Raw genomic sequence first — 16,033 nt, forward strand, 5'->3', positions numbered from 1 at the left:
GGAAAATGAGCATAATACTCCCTGTCTACTAAAATTGTTGTGAAATATATTCGCACACATACATACTTACACATACTTAACTGTGGTATCACAAACCACAGTTCTTAGTACAGAAAATGCACTCAATAAATAGTATGAATATCACAGGAGAAGGATTTTCATTCATTCAAGAAATAATTACAGTGCCAGTCCCAGCGCCAGACTTTTTGGAAAACAGATGGATAATGACTCCTTGTTATGTGCTGTATTGCTTGTTTTGTGTCAGACATTCATCAATATAAGCTTACTTTATCCTTCCCACAATCTTATAAAGTTCTGTTATCTCCACTGTCCAGATGAAGAAACTGAGAAATTAAAAAACTTGATTCAATTCATACAACTGGCAGTATAAGGACTTGAAATTGGGTGCTATATGACCCCAAAGCCTATGTCTTAATTTAATTACCTTGTCTTCTGTCTTTTTCTTTTTTAGAAAAAACAGAGAACTCCAAAAATAATGGCTTTCACATTCATAGAATATAACATAACATCATTAAACTGAATTCTCTACATTCTTGACCTTTCAGTTTTTGTTCCTTCTTCAACAGAGAAAGTAACATTTCAATTATGAGTAACATCTACTACATATGCAATGGGTCTAAATGTTGTAGTTTTCATTTATAAATATTTTTCTAGGTACTACAGAGTAAATTGGCATTTCTTGGAAATTTAAACATGGTTTACTTTTTGATGAGGGGAGGATCTTACTTATATAATGATAACAGATAAAACTTAATAGGGAGGCAGATAAGACTCAAAAAAGGAAGCAATTTCTAAAATGTTTTCATCTCACCAAACTGAATAGTTTCAGACTATTTTGCAAAATATTAGATCACTCTCCAACAGATACTACAGATTACACTATGGTAAAGACAAACAATTATTCCATACAGTGACTAATTTTCAACCTTGAAAATAATGGCAACAAAAACTTTTGAGTTCTTTTAAACAATACTGAGACAGCCTAACAGATCTAGAAAAGTTATTGCAGGTTCTCCCCCTCAATTAAAAAAAAAATGTTCTGGATTTTCTCCTAAGGAAAAAAGAGAATAGAAAAGAAGAAAGGACTCTTCTAAAGGCACAGCTGCCTTGTAGAAATGGTTTACAGACGGCTCATTCCTACTTCTAGGAGAGAAATTCATCTTCTGTTCAGGGACTCAGAGTTTGAAACTAAGCATGTGATTTTAAGAAACAGTAATTTTAAGTAATAATGATGTAAAGAAACTGGATCCCTTTACCCTCAAATTGAAAACTGCTGATGATTAAGAAATCAAGTAGCTCAAACAATTTAAAAACTGATAAATAAGTAACTCCAAAACAAAGTAATGAACTTTCACTTAAAATGGAAGAAAATCCTCTTCTATTCATTTTAGAGTGACTCACATCTAAATCTGGAAGAGATTTTAGAGATTATTTCACCAGTCTTCACTTTGAAGATAAGGAAATTGAGAGCTAAAGCACTGTGATTCAATTACCGATCCCCTGGAGAAAGGAAAGGCTACCCACTGCAGTATTGCAGCCTGGAGAATTCCATGGACTGCATATGTATAATCCATGGGGTCGCAAAGAGTCGGATACGACTGAGCAACTTTCACTTATATATTTTCTCACATCATTATTTCTTCCCTTATCTAATGTAGCTATAAATTTGTAAGTCATCATCCATCATGTTTTTTTGCCCTGTGAATACTACAGCTTCAGCACAAGGACAGAGAAAAATTTTTAAGTTCCGATATTTCACATTTAAACCATCATAACAGCTTTGCTTAATAAGAATAAAATGAGTGTAAGTGAATAAAAGAATTGTTATTTCCGCCATTCAAATAAGGTTTCTGCCTCATAACTGGTCTATATACAAGCCATCTCTGGTTTTTGCACAATAAGAGCGCAAAACGGGGGGCAGGGACTTTAAAAAAAAGTTTGGCAATTCAAGAGAAAAATCCCTGGTGTGCCCTACATAGCTTTCAAGCCTGCCTAGGGAGAACAGAATGCCTTTAAAGAAAAAAGGAGAAAAACTGTGGGCTGGAATAGGTCAGTCTGAGGATTTCTTCCAAGACTAACAATCAATGAGAATTCAGAATTCAAAATACCGCATTACTGATCATCTTAATTTAACAACACAAAAACACAATAAAATTCTATTTCTTGATAGTAAGAATATGTTTCCTTCTGAGAGATGAGCAGTTTTCCACACTCCAGCGTCTTTTTCAAAAGGGAAAACTGGAGCATTCGGGATTGCTCGTCCGAAGTCACTCAAACACGAGTCCGCCAGACCAGGGTGGATCTAGCCTGCCGCATTCATTGTATTAATCCTTCACAAGGTCTGCCCGAAGCAATTTAGAGAAAAAACTTAAACCTCAGTATGTAGAAAACAGGTCTTATTAATTCCTAACCAAACTTTTTATTTTTAAGTTATCCTTTACTTCCGGAATTCCCTAGTAAGTGACCTCCAGGACAGGTAGATCGGCGCCAGGCGCGCTCCCGCGTAGGACTTTTGGGGGAAGGGTGACAATTAGCTAAGTGGCTGGGCTGACGGGCGCGGGCCCCCGGGAAGGTCTCGGCGCCAGCGCCCAAGGCTGCTGCGGACCCGACGCACCTGCCAGGCAAAGGCGGTCCCTCACCTGCGACAACGCCCCCGCCCACCATTACCTCCCGACACGCTTACCTGGGGCGTCTGCCGAGGCCTGGCCCCTGGACGTGGCCGACTCGGCCCAAGCCAGGTGCGACGACGGCCGACTCCAGGGCCGCGGGGTCCCGAACGGCAGGTAGGAGTGGTTGGACTTCCGCCGAATCGCCACCCGCCTGAAGTTGTAGTCGCCCTCGCCCCTCATCTGGCCGCTTTCATTTGCGGCTCGGCGCCCGCTCCCGCCCTCATCCAGCCGCGAGCGCGAGCTCGGCGGGCACCTGAGGGGCGACCTGACCCAGGGGGGCGTCGCTTGCATGACAGGCTCCGTGCGACTGGACAGGGGTAACTTCTGCTTCGAGTCGTCTGCAAGTGTCTCCGCGTCCCTTCCTCCCAGGACGTGCAAGGCCGCGCCGCGAGTTTGGCTCCGACTCCCTGTGCGGCAGCCGCCACGCCCGAGTCTGCGGCTAGCGTTCTCACCTGACGCCGCCGCTAGAGCGGCGGGTTCTGGCTACCGCCACCCACTCCTCTCTGGATCAATCACCGGCAGACCCCCAAGAGCGCCGACAGCTCGGCCTGTGGGCGCCACTGCTGCTGCCTCCTCCTCGTCTCTCCCGGGCAGTAGCCCAGGACGCGCTGTGCCGCCGGGAGCGTCCCGGGCAGCTCCGCCCCTCTCCCCCGCCCCCTCCAGCTTCTTTCTCCCCTCCCCCGCCACTGGCCGACTGGAGCCAAGGGGGCGCTCACCTGCCGACGCAAACCTGGAGTGTTCCGAAGGTCAGCCGTGCTCACCAGTGGGGCACACGCACTGGGCTCCGGAGGAAAGAGGAGATCATAACAGCTACTCTGAACTCGGTACAGCGCCTGCCATCCTCGCAGACGCGTAAGACAAGGGTCACACGTGTGTCTCAAGACGCTACTGAGCCCTTGATAATGATCTTACTTATGTTGTAGAGCTACCCAGTGAGGTAAGTATTTCAGATAAGGAAACCAAGATGCGGAACTTACACTGGGTCACTTGGTACTGCAGAGCTAGAATACTTACCTGAGGCTCTGCCCCAAAGTCTGGCCTTATCTCACTCAACCAAAAAATCTTGCCGGGAGCATAGAGACAGAGAAAGGTGAAAAGGTGCGTGAAAGTAAAAGAAAAGGTGGCGCTGAAGATCCGCAGGTTTCCTGAAGAGTATCAGCCCCTCCATCACCACAAACACTTTTGGAGCTTCGTTAGTAATGCTCTTCAGAATCCTTTAATTTGTCAAGTCATTTTTTAGAAGCGTCAGCCAAATAGTAAATTGAATTTTTTTTCCATTGGTTTGCTTACGTGCATTTTAGAATTCATTAAAGTGAAGAGGCTGAGTTACCTAACCACAGAGACAGGAGGTGAAAGAGCAGCGTTCCACGTATCCTAGCTGAAGCAGAAAGAATTCCCCAGCCATCACTCCCACCTTGAAAGTCACCCCACATTTTTTTCAGATGGACCTTCACCCAGGTAACATCTCTTCCATCTCCCTGAAGTATGTCCCATAACCCAGTCCTCCTCAAGAAGCCTTTAGGAGGCAGTTCAACTGTCTTAGTCTCCTTGGCCATTACTCCAATAAATGTACCCTTTAGAAGAAACTACATGCATAGTTTTTAATGCATCCATTCTGACCTTGTTAAAAGGAGCTTTTGCTCCCTTTGGATTTATTATCCCTGTATCACTGTATTGTAACTATTGTTACTCTTTCTCTGTAATTGTGTTATCTACTACACTACATGATGTCAGAAGTGATTTAAACAAGTGCTTTCAAATATAAATAATGAAAGAGGTTTTACTTCTGTATGCATAAGTTAACTATAACTTAAATGCAGGTTTTTTAACATAATTTATTTGGTTCAATAAAAAGGCAATGTGGGGTGGGAGCAAAAAAAAAAAGGTGGTGTTGCAATCAATAATACCATACTAGCAACCTACTCTTGCCTGGAAAATCCCATGGATGGAGGAGCCTGGTAGGCTGCAGTCCATGGGGTGGCTAAGAGTCGGACACGACTGAGCGACTTCACTTTCACTTTTCACTTTCATGCATTGGAGAAGGAAATGGCAACCCACTCCAGTATTCTTGCCTGGAGAATCCCAGGGATGGGGGAGCCTGGTGGGCTGCCGTCTATGGGTCCCACAGAGTCGGACACGACTGAAGCGACTTAGCAGCAGCAGCAGCAGCAGCAGCAACCTGCTTCAGAGCGACCTATTTTTAAGTGAGAAGATGATGGTAGTCTTCTCTTTTAGAGAACTGGCTACTGACGAAAAATTTCCCCCTAACTGCCTCCCTGCTACTATTCAGTATTGGTGCTTACTCTTTCTGTGGAGAACCGCAGTAAACATACCTATATGGGGCAAAAAGATATCTTATCAGACATATGTAAGGCAGTAGTTTAATGCGTCCTCATTTGGATATTTTAACTTGTTTACATTATACATATTTCTATTTTTTGGCTCAAGTTGTTCACATTACTTAAGATAATGTTAGTTCACAACAGTGGATGTCGTATTTTCAGGCATTCGTACATCATCTGACATTTCCTCTAAATGGTATGATGCTTATTATTTTCTGATAGAAACCATTTCTAAAGCACTTTGCATTTGATGACTATATTTTTGCAACATTAAATAAATAGGTCAACAGAACTTTATTTGATCTCAAGTTATTATAGGCTAGAATAGAACAAAATTTTTGAAAATCATTATAAATGATGATATAGTCCTTATGTGCTATTTTATTTGTTTATATAGCCAACAGAAAGTGCAATATAATTCATTACCATATATTGAATGAGAACTGTGCTGGGTCCTGAAATACAGAGATGCATGCAGTACATAGTTCCTTATACTCCATGTCTCCGTGACTGAGACACTGCTGAATGCTGACTAAATCATCTATCTTTTTCCTGAGGCACACAAAGAGACTGATTTGAATCTTCCCTTACGGTTAGGTGGAGCCACCTAACTAAATTCTTAAAAAAGTTTTGTGGGCAAAAGTAATGTGTATCACCTTCAGGCCTGACTTTAGCACACTGGACATCTTCTCCAACTGCAAAGAATGCAAAGGGGCCAGTGCGGGAACCTGAGCCCTCAACCATGGTGGAGCCACTATATGGAGAGGAGCTGGCAGCCCAGAATCACCCCTTTGCTGTGAATTAACACAAAATCAGACTAGCAAAATGCATAAGAAGACTAAACTAATCCACGTTCCTTAAATATTATCTTTATATGTTCTAGTGTAGCAAAAATTATGTATATATTATGTCTCTTAATTCTAATTAAAATGTTTTAAACAAACATTTGATTTAATTTTAACATAACCAGTCTCAAATTTGTCTAGTCCCTAATAAATAAGATAAAACCAAAAAGGAACACTCAAGAGAAAAAATATAAATCAATAAGCAATTTCAGCTGTTGGCAGAACATCACTTCCAAAACTAGAATTTAAGAGAAATCAATACTTTATAGCAGATTCACTCATTTTAATCTCACTCAATTCAGTTCAGTTCAGTCACTCAGTCGTGTCTGACTCTTTGTGACCCCATGAATCACAGCAGTCCAAGGGACTCTCAAGAGTCTTCTCCAACACCACAGTTCAAAAGCATCAGTTCTTCGGCGCTCAGGTTTCTTCACAGTCCAATTCTCACATCCATAAATGACTACTGGAAAAACCATAGCCTTGACTAGACGGACCTTTGTTGGCAAGATAATGTCTCTGCTTTTGAATATGCCATCTAGGTTGGTCATAACTTTCCTTCCAAGGAGTAAGCGTCTTTTAATTTCATGGCTGAAATCACCATGTGCAGTGATTTTGGAGCCCCCCAAAATAAAGTCTGACACTGTTTCCCCATCTATTTGTCATGAAATAATGGAACCAGATGCCATGATCTTCATTTTCTGAATGTTGAGCTTTAAGCCAACTTTTTCCCTCTCCTCTTTCACTTTCATCAAGAGGCTCTTTAGTTCCTCTTCACTTTCTGCCATAAGGGTGGTATCATCTGCATATCTGAGGTTATTGATAGTTCTCCCGGCAATCTTGATTCCAGCTTGTGCTTCTTCCAGCCCAGCATTTGTCATGATGTACTCTGCATATAAATTAAATAAATAGGGTGACAATATACAGCCTTGACATACTCCTTTTCCCATTTGGAACCAGTCTGTTGTTCCATGTCCAGTTCTAACTGTTGCTTCCTGACCTGCATATAGGTTTCTCAAGAGGCAGATCAGGTGGTCTGATAGTCCCATCTCTTTCAGAAGTTTCCACAGTTTCTTGTGATCCACACAGTCAAAGGCTTTAGCATAGTCAATAAAGCAGAAATAGATGTTTTTCTGGAACTCTCTTGCTTTTTCGATGATCCAGCTGATGTTGGCAATTTGATCTCTGTTTCCTCTGCCTTTTCTAAAACCAGCTTAAACATCTGGAAGTTCATCGTTCATGTATTATAGCTGAAGCCTGGCTTGGAGAATTTTGAGCATTACTTTACTAGCGTGTGAGATGAGTGCAATTGTGCGGTAGTTTGAGCATTCTTTGGCATTGCCTTTCTTTGGGATTGGAATGAAAACTGACCTTTTCCAGTCCTGTGGCCTAGAGAAAGAAAAATATTTCTCTTGCTTTAATAGTAAATTGTGTTATTTCCTCAGTAAATGAATTATAAATTTATTAGTTATTTGATGCTGTCAGAGTAGGAATTTATATAAATATCATTAAAGCAATAAAGGTCACTAAAAGGCATGAATTATACTGACTTTATGTAGTAGTATTAGGGGCTGAAAAATTGTTGACTTAAAGAAAAACCCACAGTATGAAACACTGGGAAAGACTGAAGGCAGAAGGAGAAGAGGGTGTCAGAGGATGAGATGGCTGGATGGCATCACCAATGCAATGGACATGAACTTGGGCAAACTTCAGCAGATGATGAGGGACAGGGAGGCCTGGCATGCTGCAGTACATGGGGTTGCAAAGAGTCGGGTATGGCTGGGCAACTGAACAACAATGAATTTTAAGAGTTTCAAGTTTTATTCAGAGTCTTACTGAAGACTATAGCCCAGGAGACAGTCTGTCAATAACTGAGTAAACTTCTCTGAAGAGGTTGGAGAGGAGCCAGTTTATATTTATGAATTTTTTGCCTAGGATATACATGTAGTCGTGTGTGTGTGTGTGTGAGTTGCACAATCGTGTCTCTTTGCAACCCCATGGACTGTAGCCCACCAGGCTCTTCTGTCCATGGAATTCTCTAGGCAAAAATACTGGAGTGGGTTGCCATTCTCTTCTCCAGGGGATCTTCCTGACCCAGCAATCCAACCCTGTCCCCTGCATTGCAGGCAGATTCTTTACAGTCTGAGCCACCAGGGAAGCCCATAGTCATGCATACATCTTGGTAAAAGATTATAGTAGTTACCAAGAAGAGCTATCTTAAGGTAATGATTTTAGGGCTTTTCTATGTATGAAAAGATGCAAGAATCCCCAGTAATTTAAATTCTTTCTGAGATGTACATCTAACTATTTAAAGGCCTGTTATCCTCAGCACATAGTGCTCATCCTGTTTTTTCATCCTGATTTCATCTCAGGGAATAGGGTTGGTAGCCAACTGCAGTGAGTTGTGACTTAACCCTTTTATATCTGGTTGATGAATGATTCTCCTTGTTTTTTGTTTTTGTTGTTCACGATACAGAAGATAATTTCAAGAAGACCTAATTGAAGATGATGTATTTATTTTAATAGAAACTTACTAAACAGTATGATATTTTGAGTTGGTCCAAGTTGAGATTTCAATTGTTTATGTATATGCATAATTTATAATATCTTAATTTAATCTCTGGGCTTCCCTTGTGGCTCAGCTGATACAGAATCCGCCTGCAATGCAAGAGACCTGGGTTCAGTCCCTGAATTGGGAAGATCCTCTGGAGAAAGAAAAGGCTACCCACTCCAATATTCTGGCCTGAAGAATTCCATGGACTGTATAGTCCATGGGGTCACAAAGAGTCGGACACAACTGAGTGACTTTCACTTCACAATTTAATCTCTTCACTTCATGGCAAATAGATGGGGAAACAATGGAAACAGTGACAGACTTTATTTTTTTGAGCTCCAAAATCACTGCAGATGGTGACTGCAGCCATGAAATAAAAAGCCGCTTGCTCCTTGAAAGAAAAGCTATGACCAGCCTAGACAGTTTATTAAAAAATTAGAGACATTACTTTGCTGACAAAGGTGTGTGTAGTCAAAGCTATGGTTTTTCCAGTAGTCATGTATGGATGTGAGAGTTTAACTATAAAGAAAGCTGAGTGTCAAAGAATTGATGCTTTTGAACTGTGGTGTTGGAGAAGACTCTTGAGAGTCCTTTGGACTGCAAGGAGATCCAACCACTCAATCCTAAAGGAAATCAATCCCAAGTATTCATTGGAAAGACTGATATTGAAACTGAAACTCCAATACTTTGGCCACCTGATGTGAAGAACTGACTCACTGAAAAGACCCTGATGCTGAGAAAGATTGTGGGCAGGAGGAGGAGGGGATGACAAAAGATGAGATGGTTGGATGGCATCACCGACTCGATGGACATGAGTTTTCGCCAGCTCCATCAGTTGGTTATGGACAGGGAAGCCTGGCATGCTGCAGTCCATGGGGTTGCAAAGAGTTGGACACAACTGAATGACTGAACTGAACACAACTGATATAAAGAAGTTAGAAAATTTATTATAGCGTCATAAAAACCACGTCTCATTCGATAATGTGTGTTCTTTTTTTCTATTTGGTTTTATACACCTTAAATACATCGCTTTAAAAATTAATTACAAATTATAAGAACGTGGCAAATACTCTTTGTTGTTTGCTCAACTGCCATCCCCACCTTTCCTTGTTAACAAAACCCAGTTTCATTCAAATGTTAATATCAATGTGGTCTGATAGGTTGTGCTTCTTCATAAAAAACTGGATAGGGTCAGGCAATTTTCTTTGCCAAGTGTTGAGTTAGGAGGAGCATATGATATGGTTCTGAGTTTAGAGTGGAAATAGGCTGTGGATTTCTGGAAAGGATTTTCTTCCTCAATAAGAGAACTTATTAAAAGGAACCCACTCCATATCTACCTTCTCCTTGCTGCTGCTGCTAAGTCACTTTAGTCATGTCCAATTCTGTGCAACCCCATAGATGGCAGCCCACCAGGCTCCACAGTCCCTGGGATTCTCCAGGCAAGAACACTGGAGTGGGTTGCCATTTCTTCTCCAATGCAGGAAAGTGAAAAGTGAAAGAAGTCGCTCAGTCATGTCCGACTCATCACTACCCCAAGGACTGCAGCCCACCAGGCTCCTCCATCCATGGGATTTTCCAGGCAAGAGTACTGGAGTGGGGTGCCATTGCCTTCTCCACCTTCTCCCTACTCCTCTTGATTTTAGATGTGGTTTTGTACAGCTACAGAGTAAGTCCTGAACTACGGTAGCCATCTGGTGACCCAGAGGGAAGATGATACCAATCTGTTGAGGGTGGCAGAACAGGATGATGGAAAGAATCCTGGGCATTGCTAAATTTAATATGCTACTGAATCAGCCCTGAAACTTCCTACTTATTGAATCCTTAATAAGTGACAAAATAAACTGTCCTAGTTGTCAGTCAGGTTTTTTGGTTACTTATAGCCAAAACATACATTCAAAATTCAGCTTTTGAACTTTCAAAGATGCATTGTGCATTTGCATGTCCAGTCACAATTACTGTCTGGTGTACATTGTCATGTGCATGTGTTCTTTACAAGTAGTCATGCTTTTGTGTACTTTACTGCTTGGTACTGTATAGAATACAGTAGTACTTTATTTCAAGTCCAGAATGTCTGGACGCAAGTGTAAAAGCAATGGTGATGTTGCTGGTATTGATAAGAAGCACCAAGCAATAACAATGGAGACAAAAGTGAAAATAATTGAAGGGAGCAAGGCGAAAAGATGGTAGAGGCTTACATTCTTACAACACGAATATTCAACCATCGGCACAATTCTAAAGAACAAGGACAAGAGTATGGAACATGTAAAGTCAACAGTGCCAATGATGTCAACAATAATAATATCAAAGACACATGGAAAAATGATGGAGGAAATGGAGTAACTTCTCAGAGTATGGATGTAGGATCAGCATTGGTGTCAAGTCCCACTCAGTTTATTCCTGATTCAAGAGAAAGCTAAAAGCCTTTATGAAGACTTGAAGAAACACAGCAAAGAATCAGAGGGCACACATTTTAATGCTATCCATGACTAGTTTCATAATCCCTGAGTCAGAAGATCCCCTGGAGGAGGATCCCATGGGCAGAGGAGCATGGTGGCCTACAGTCCATAGGGTTGCAAAGAGTCAGACACATCTGAAGCTACTTAGCATGAGCGCATGCATGACTGGTTTATAGGTTTGAGGCTAGAGCCAACCTTCACAACGTAAAAGTAAGTTGTGAGGCAGCGAGTGCAGATATGGGAGGTGCCCAGGAATTTCAAGAAACTCTTTAGGAAATTATTAATGAAGGCATGTACCATAGTGATGAAGACCTGATGGAATTGGAGGCCCAGAGAAAGGATGAAGAGAGACAACAGGAAGAATTAACTGAAGAACCTAAGAGATACATGAAAAAATGGTAAGGGGGTTTTCTTTATTTGAGAAGGCACTGGTAGTTATTGAGGCACAAGACTGGAATGTACAGTGGTACACAAAGGCTCTGGCACTTGTTCAAATGCAATTCTGTTGTACCACATCATCTGTGATGAGAAAAAAAAAAAGAGCTACTATCTAGACATCACTGGATCATTTTTATAAGAGGGCACATAGAACTGAATCCAGCAAGGAACCAGAGCCTGTGCCATCAACATTAGGCATGAGAGAAACTGCAACCTGCCCTCCATTTCCTATTGCTGATGATTCTTCAGCTCTACCATCTCCCACCCCTCTTCCTTCTCCAGTCAGTAACTCTTCTTGCCTGTTCACTTGATGCCAGCCCTTGTATGCCAGCTGTTGTACTCTCCTACTGTACTTTTCAAGGTACTGTACTGTAAGATTTTAAATATTAATTTGTATTTACTTTTTATGTATTATTTGTGTGAAAAGTATTATAAACCTAATACAGTACAGTACTACATAACCGATTGTATCAGTTGAGTACCTAGGATAACTTTGTTGGACTTACAAACAAATTGGACTTAGGAACATGTTCTGGGAAAGGAACGCATTTATATGTAGAGGACTTTCTGTACTGATACAGGAAAAAAATAGTTTATCTAAATTTTAAGAAAAGGACTTGAGGGACTTCCCCAGTGGTCCTGTGGTTAAGACTTCACACTTTCAGTGCAGGGGATCATGGGTTTGGTCCCTGTGTGGGAACTAAGATCCCACATGCCTCACTTTTTTTTGCATCCAAAAAAAGAAAGAAAGAAAAGCACTTGAAGTTATAACATTGCAAAGCCTTACACTTAATGATTTTATTATTATTACTTGGAAAGGTTTCATTTTAGGATTTATACATATCCATTTGTTGTCTTTGAGTAAGATTTGAAAGAGATGGGAATACCAGACCACCTGACCTGCCTCTTGAGAAATCTGTATGCAGGGCAGGAAGCAACAGTTAGAACTGGACATGGAACAACAGACTGGTTCCAAATAGGAAAAGGAGTACGTCAAGACTGTATATTGTCACCCTGCTTATTTAACTTATATGCAGAGTACATCATGAGAAACGCTTGACTGGAAGAAACACAAGCTGGAATCAAGATTGCTGGGAGAAATATCAATAACCTCAGATATACAGATGACACTACCCTTATGGCACAAAGTGAGGAGGAACTCAAAAGACTCTTGATGAAAGTGAAAGTGGAGAGTGAAAAAGTTGGCTTAAAGCTCAACATTCAGAAAACGAAGATCATGGCATCCGGTCCCATCACTTCATGGGAAATAGATGTGGAAACAGTGTCAGACTTTATTTTGGGGGGGCTCCAAAATCACTGCAGATGGTGACTGCAGCCATGAAATTAAAAGACGCTTACTCCTTGGAAGGAAAGTTATGTCCAACCTAGATAGCATATTGAAAAGCAGAGACATTACTTTGCCAACAAAGGTCCGTCTAGTCAAGGCTATGGTTTTCCCTGTGGTCATGTATGGATGTGAGAGTTGGACTGTGAAGAAGGTTGAGTGCTGAAGAATTGATGCTTTTGAGATGTGGTGTTGGAGAAGACTCTTGAGAGTCCCTTGGACTGCAAGGAGATCCAACCAGTCCATTCTGAAGGAGATCAGCCCTGGGATTTCTTTGGAAGGACTGATGCTGAGGCTGAAACTCCAGTCCTTTGGCCACCTCTTGCGAAGAGTTGACTCATTGGAAAAGACCCTGATGCTGGGAAGGATTGGGGGCAGGAGGAGAAGGGGATGACAGAGGATGAGATGGCTGGATGGCATTACCAACTCGATGGACGTGAGTCTGAGTGAACTCCAGGAGTTGGTGGTGGACAGGGAGGCCTGGCGTGCTGCGATTCATGGGGTTGCAAAGAGTCAGACATAACCGAGTGACTGAACTGAACTGATCTAGATAAGAGGTCAACAAACTGTGACCTGTGGACCAAACCTAGCCCACAGTTTTTTCTATGGCCCATGAACTAACAATGGTTTTTTAGCCTTGTTTTCCTTTTGTTTTGACTCCACTGCCCAGCATCCAGGATCTTAGTTCCCCCACCAGGAATTGAACCTAAACCCCATACTGTGGAAGCACAAAGTCTTAACCATTGGACCACCAGGGAAATCCTCTAACAATTGTTTTTTTTTTTTAAATAGAGAAAAATCAGAGGAAGAATATTCCATAATATATACGAATTATATAAAATACTAATTTTTAAAATAAAGTTTCATTGAAACCCATCAAGAGTTTATACCTGCTTTTACACCACAGCAATGGCATTGAGTAGTTTGGACAGAGACCAGATAAACAGCAAAGTTGAAAATATTTACTACCTGGTCCTTTATAGAGAAAGTTTGTTGACTCTTGATGTAGATGGAAATAAGAAACCTACGTAAAAAAGTTTCATTTGATTTTGAAAAATGATCAAACTATTATCAAAAACTATAATTTAAGCTCTGCCTTTGTACATCCCATAACAATGTCAACAGAAAGTGACATACATGTAAGACTGCAATGCCAATCTACAATTGTAAATTTACATCTTTCTCCAATGTCACCTTTGCTTTATTACAAGGCTGACACCTCTATAAGCATTTGCAGTAGCCCACATAGCTCTGAATCATTAGAATACAAAATAACCATATTCAAGACATCCTAAAATTTCCCATGAAAACAAAGTATAAATTTGAAATCATTGATATTATTTATGCAGTACTTCCAATAGAGGCCTTTTCTAAAGTAGACACAAATAGATATATGATAAACATAATAATGAGAATAGGAGCAATCAGAAAAAAATTTTTAAAAAGGAATAAACATTTTCATGTGAATGATTTTCAGTTTGTCATGTGAAAACAAACTCCTACTTTTTGAGTCTCAAAGCACAAAGTGAAGTCGCTCAGTTGTGTCCGACTCTTTGCGATCCCATGGACTGTAGTCTACCAAGCTTCTCTGTCCATGGGATTTTCCAGGCAAGGGTACTGGAGTGGGTTGCCATTTCCTTCTCCAGGGGATCTTCCTGACCCAGGGATCAAACCCAGGTTCTCCTGCATTGCAGGAAGATGCTTTACCCTCTGAGCCACCAGGGAAGCCCTTAAAGCACAAAGCAAAACTTTTATTCATGGACTGTATCACCTGCCACCATATATTATTCTTATGTATATGTGTGTGCTAAGTCTCTTGAGTTGTGTCAAACTCTTTGCAACCCTATGAACTGTAGCCCACCAGGCTCTTCTGTCTAGGGATTCTCCAGGCAAGAATACTGGAGTGGGTGGCCATGCTCTCCTCCAGGTGATCTTCCCCACCCAGGGATCAAGCCTGCATCTCTTATGTCTCCTGCATTGGTAGGTGGTGGGTTCTTTACCACAAACGCCACCTAGGATACCTTCCTCTGAGTTTCCGTTCTAGATTGTAAGTTCCTTCATGGCAGTTCATCTAATTCATATACTCTGTAGCATCTTGTACAATGACTTCCGCATAGTAAAATGCTCACTGAAATTTACTGAAGAAAAATGCATGTAAGGAAAAAATTCATGACCATTAACAGTATTCCTCCTAAAGAAATGGTCTGAAAGTAGTCAGAAATTTAGATGACAATTTCTGTATAAAGGTTTTAATGGTGTAATTATTTGAAGTAGTAAGAGTCTAGAAGTAACTTAAATATCCAATAATAGGAGATACTTCTGCTTTAAAAAGAATATAAAAAATCATTTATATTTTATAAAATATTTTAAAAGTATATAAATATAAAAAGATTAATAGGAGATGTTTCTTTTAAAAAAAAAAAAAGCATGGCTTATCCATCCCATAGAATATTATGCCAGTCTTAAAAATAATGTAGTTGTGGACTTGCCTGGCAGTTCAGTGGTTAAGACTATGTGCTTCTACTGTAGGGACACAGGTTTAATCCCCAGTCAGAGAATTATCCCTTGTGCATCACAGTATGGCCAAAATAAATACAAATTTTAAAAATAATAATGTAGTTGAAAACTTTTGATAAACTAGGGGGAAGATCACCATAAAAATGTTACGAGAAAATTTCAGGATTCAGAATTATGTATTCAGTGTGATTTCACGGAAAGGCACCAAAATGTTAACAGCAGTTTTCACTGAGAAAAGATTGTGGGTGAACTTTATTGGTGTCTCTCTACTTTTCCACATTTTCCAAATTTGCTATAATAAGCATGCTTTTATTACTGGGAAAATAGAAACAAACACTTGGGAAATAAATGAATAGGGTTGGCAGAAACTCATCAATGACCATTCTGAAGGAAAATAACCTGATTTAAATGAAATGAGTGTTTTCATCCTGAACACAGCAGGTTTTCCCATACTTCCTGGCTGTGAGAGATGAAACTCCCATCCAGACAAAGAGAAGTTCTACCAGGGACAAATATGAATGAGCAAGCCTGGGCTGTGGATAAATGACCTTCAACTTAAAAAGCTGACACTGCCTCCACAGCCTCAGCCTCACTGGTATGATCATCACTTACCCAGAGGATTATCACCCTGTGTCTTTGCTAATTAGAGAATATTTAAGAACACAATCAGTTCTTGAATAATTTGTATCTTAGAATACTCATATGGAAGGTTTTTCCATCTGAAAATAGATGCAGTCATGGACTTTCTGTGCTTGTCTTCAAACTTTATCAGATGTATTCTGGTACATATTATAAGGGTATTATGATTCTGTCATATATCCTAAATAATAGGACTGCTCTAAAAGCATC

The 16,033-nt window shown here is 40.7% G+C and overlaps 1 protein-coding gene across 1 annotated transcript in view; it reads right to left on the minus strand.

The window, feature by feature from the left end:
- Positions 1-3,309, minus strand: part of FGD4 (FYVE, RhoGEF and PH domain containing 4) — a 229,996-nt gene extending 226,687 nt beyond the window's left edge. The window contains exon 1 of the mRNA XM_070789818.1: positions 2,705-3,309. Coding sequence (XP_070645919.1) covers positions 2,705-2,981 — 277 coding nt within the window. The 5' untranslated portion in view covers positions 2,982-3,309. The remainder of the gene's footprint in view (positions 1-2,704) is intronic.
- Between the last annotated feature and the right edge of the window lie 12,724 nt (positions 3,310-16,033).

The sequence above is a fragment of the Bos indicus genome, chromosome 5 (genome assembly GCF_029378745.1).
Source record: "Bos indicus isolate NIAB-ARS_2022 breed Sahiwal x Tharparkar chromosome 5, NIAB-ARS_B.indTharparkar_mat_pri_1.0, whole genome shotgun sequence".
Lineage (NCBI taxonomy): Eukaryota > Metazoa > Chordata > Mammalia > Artiodactyla > Bovidae > Bos > Bos indicus.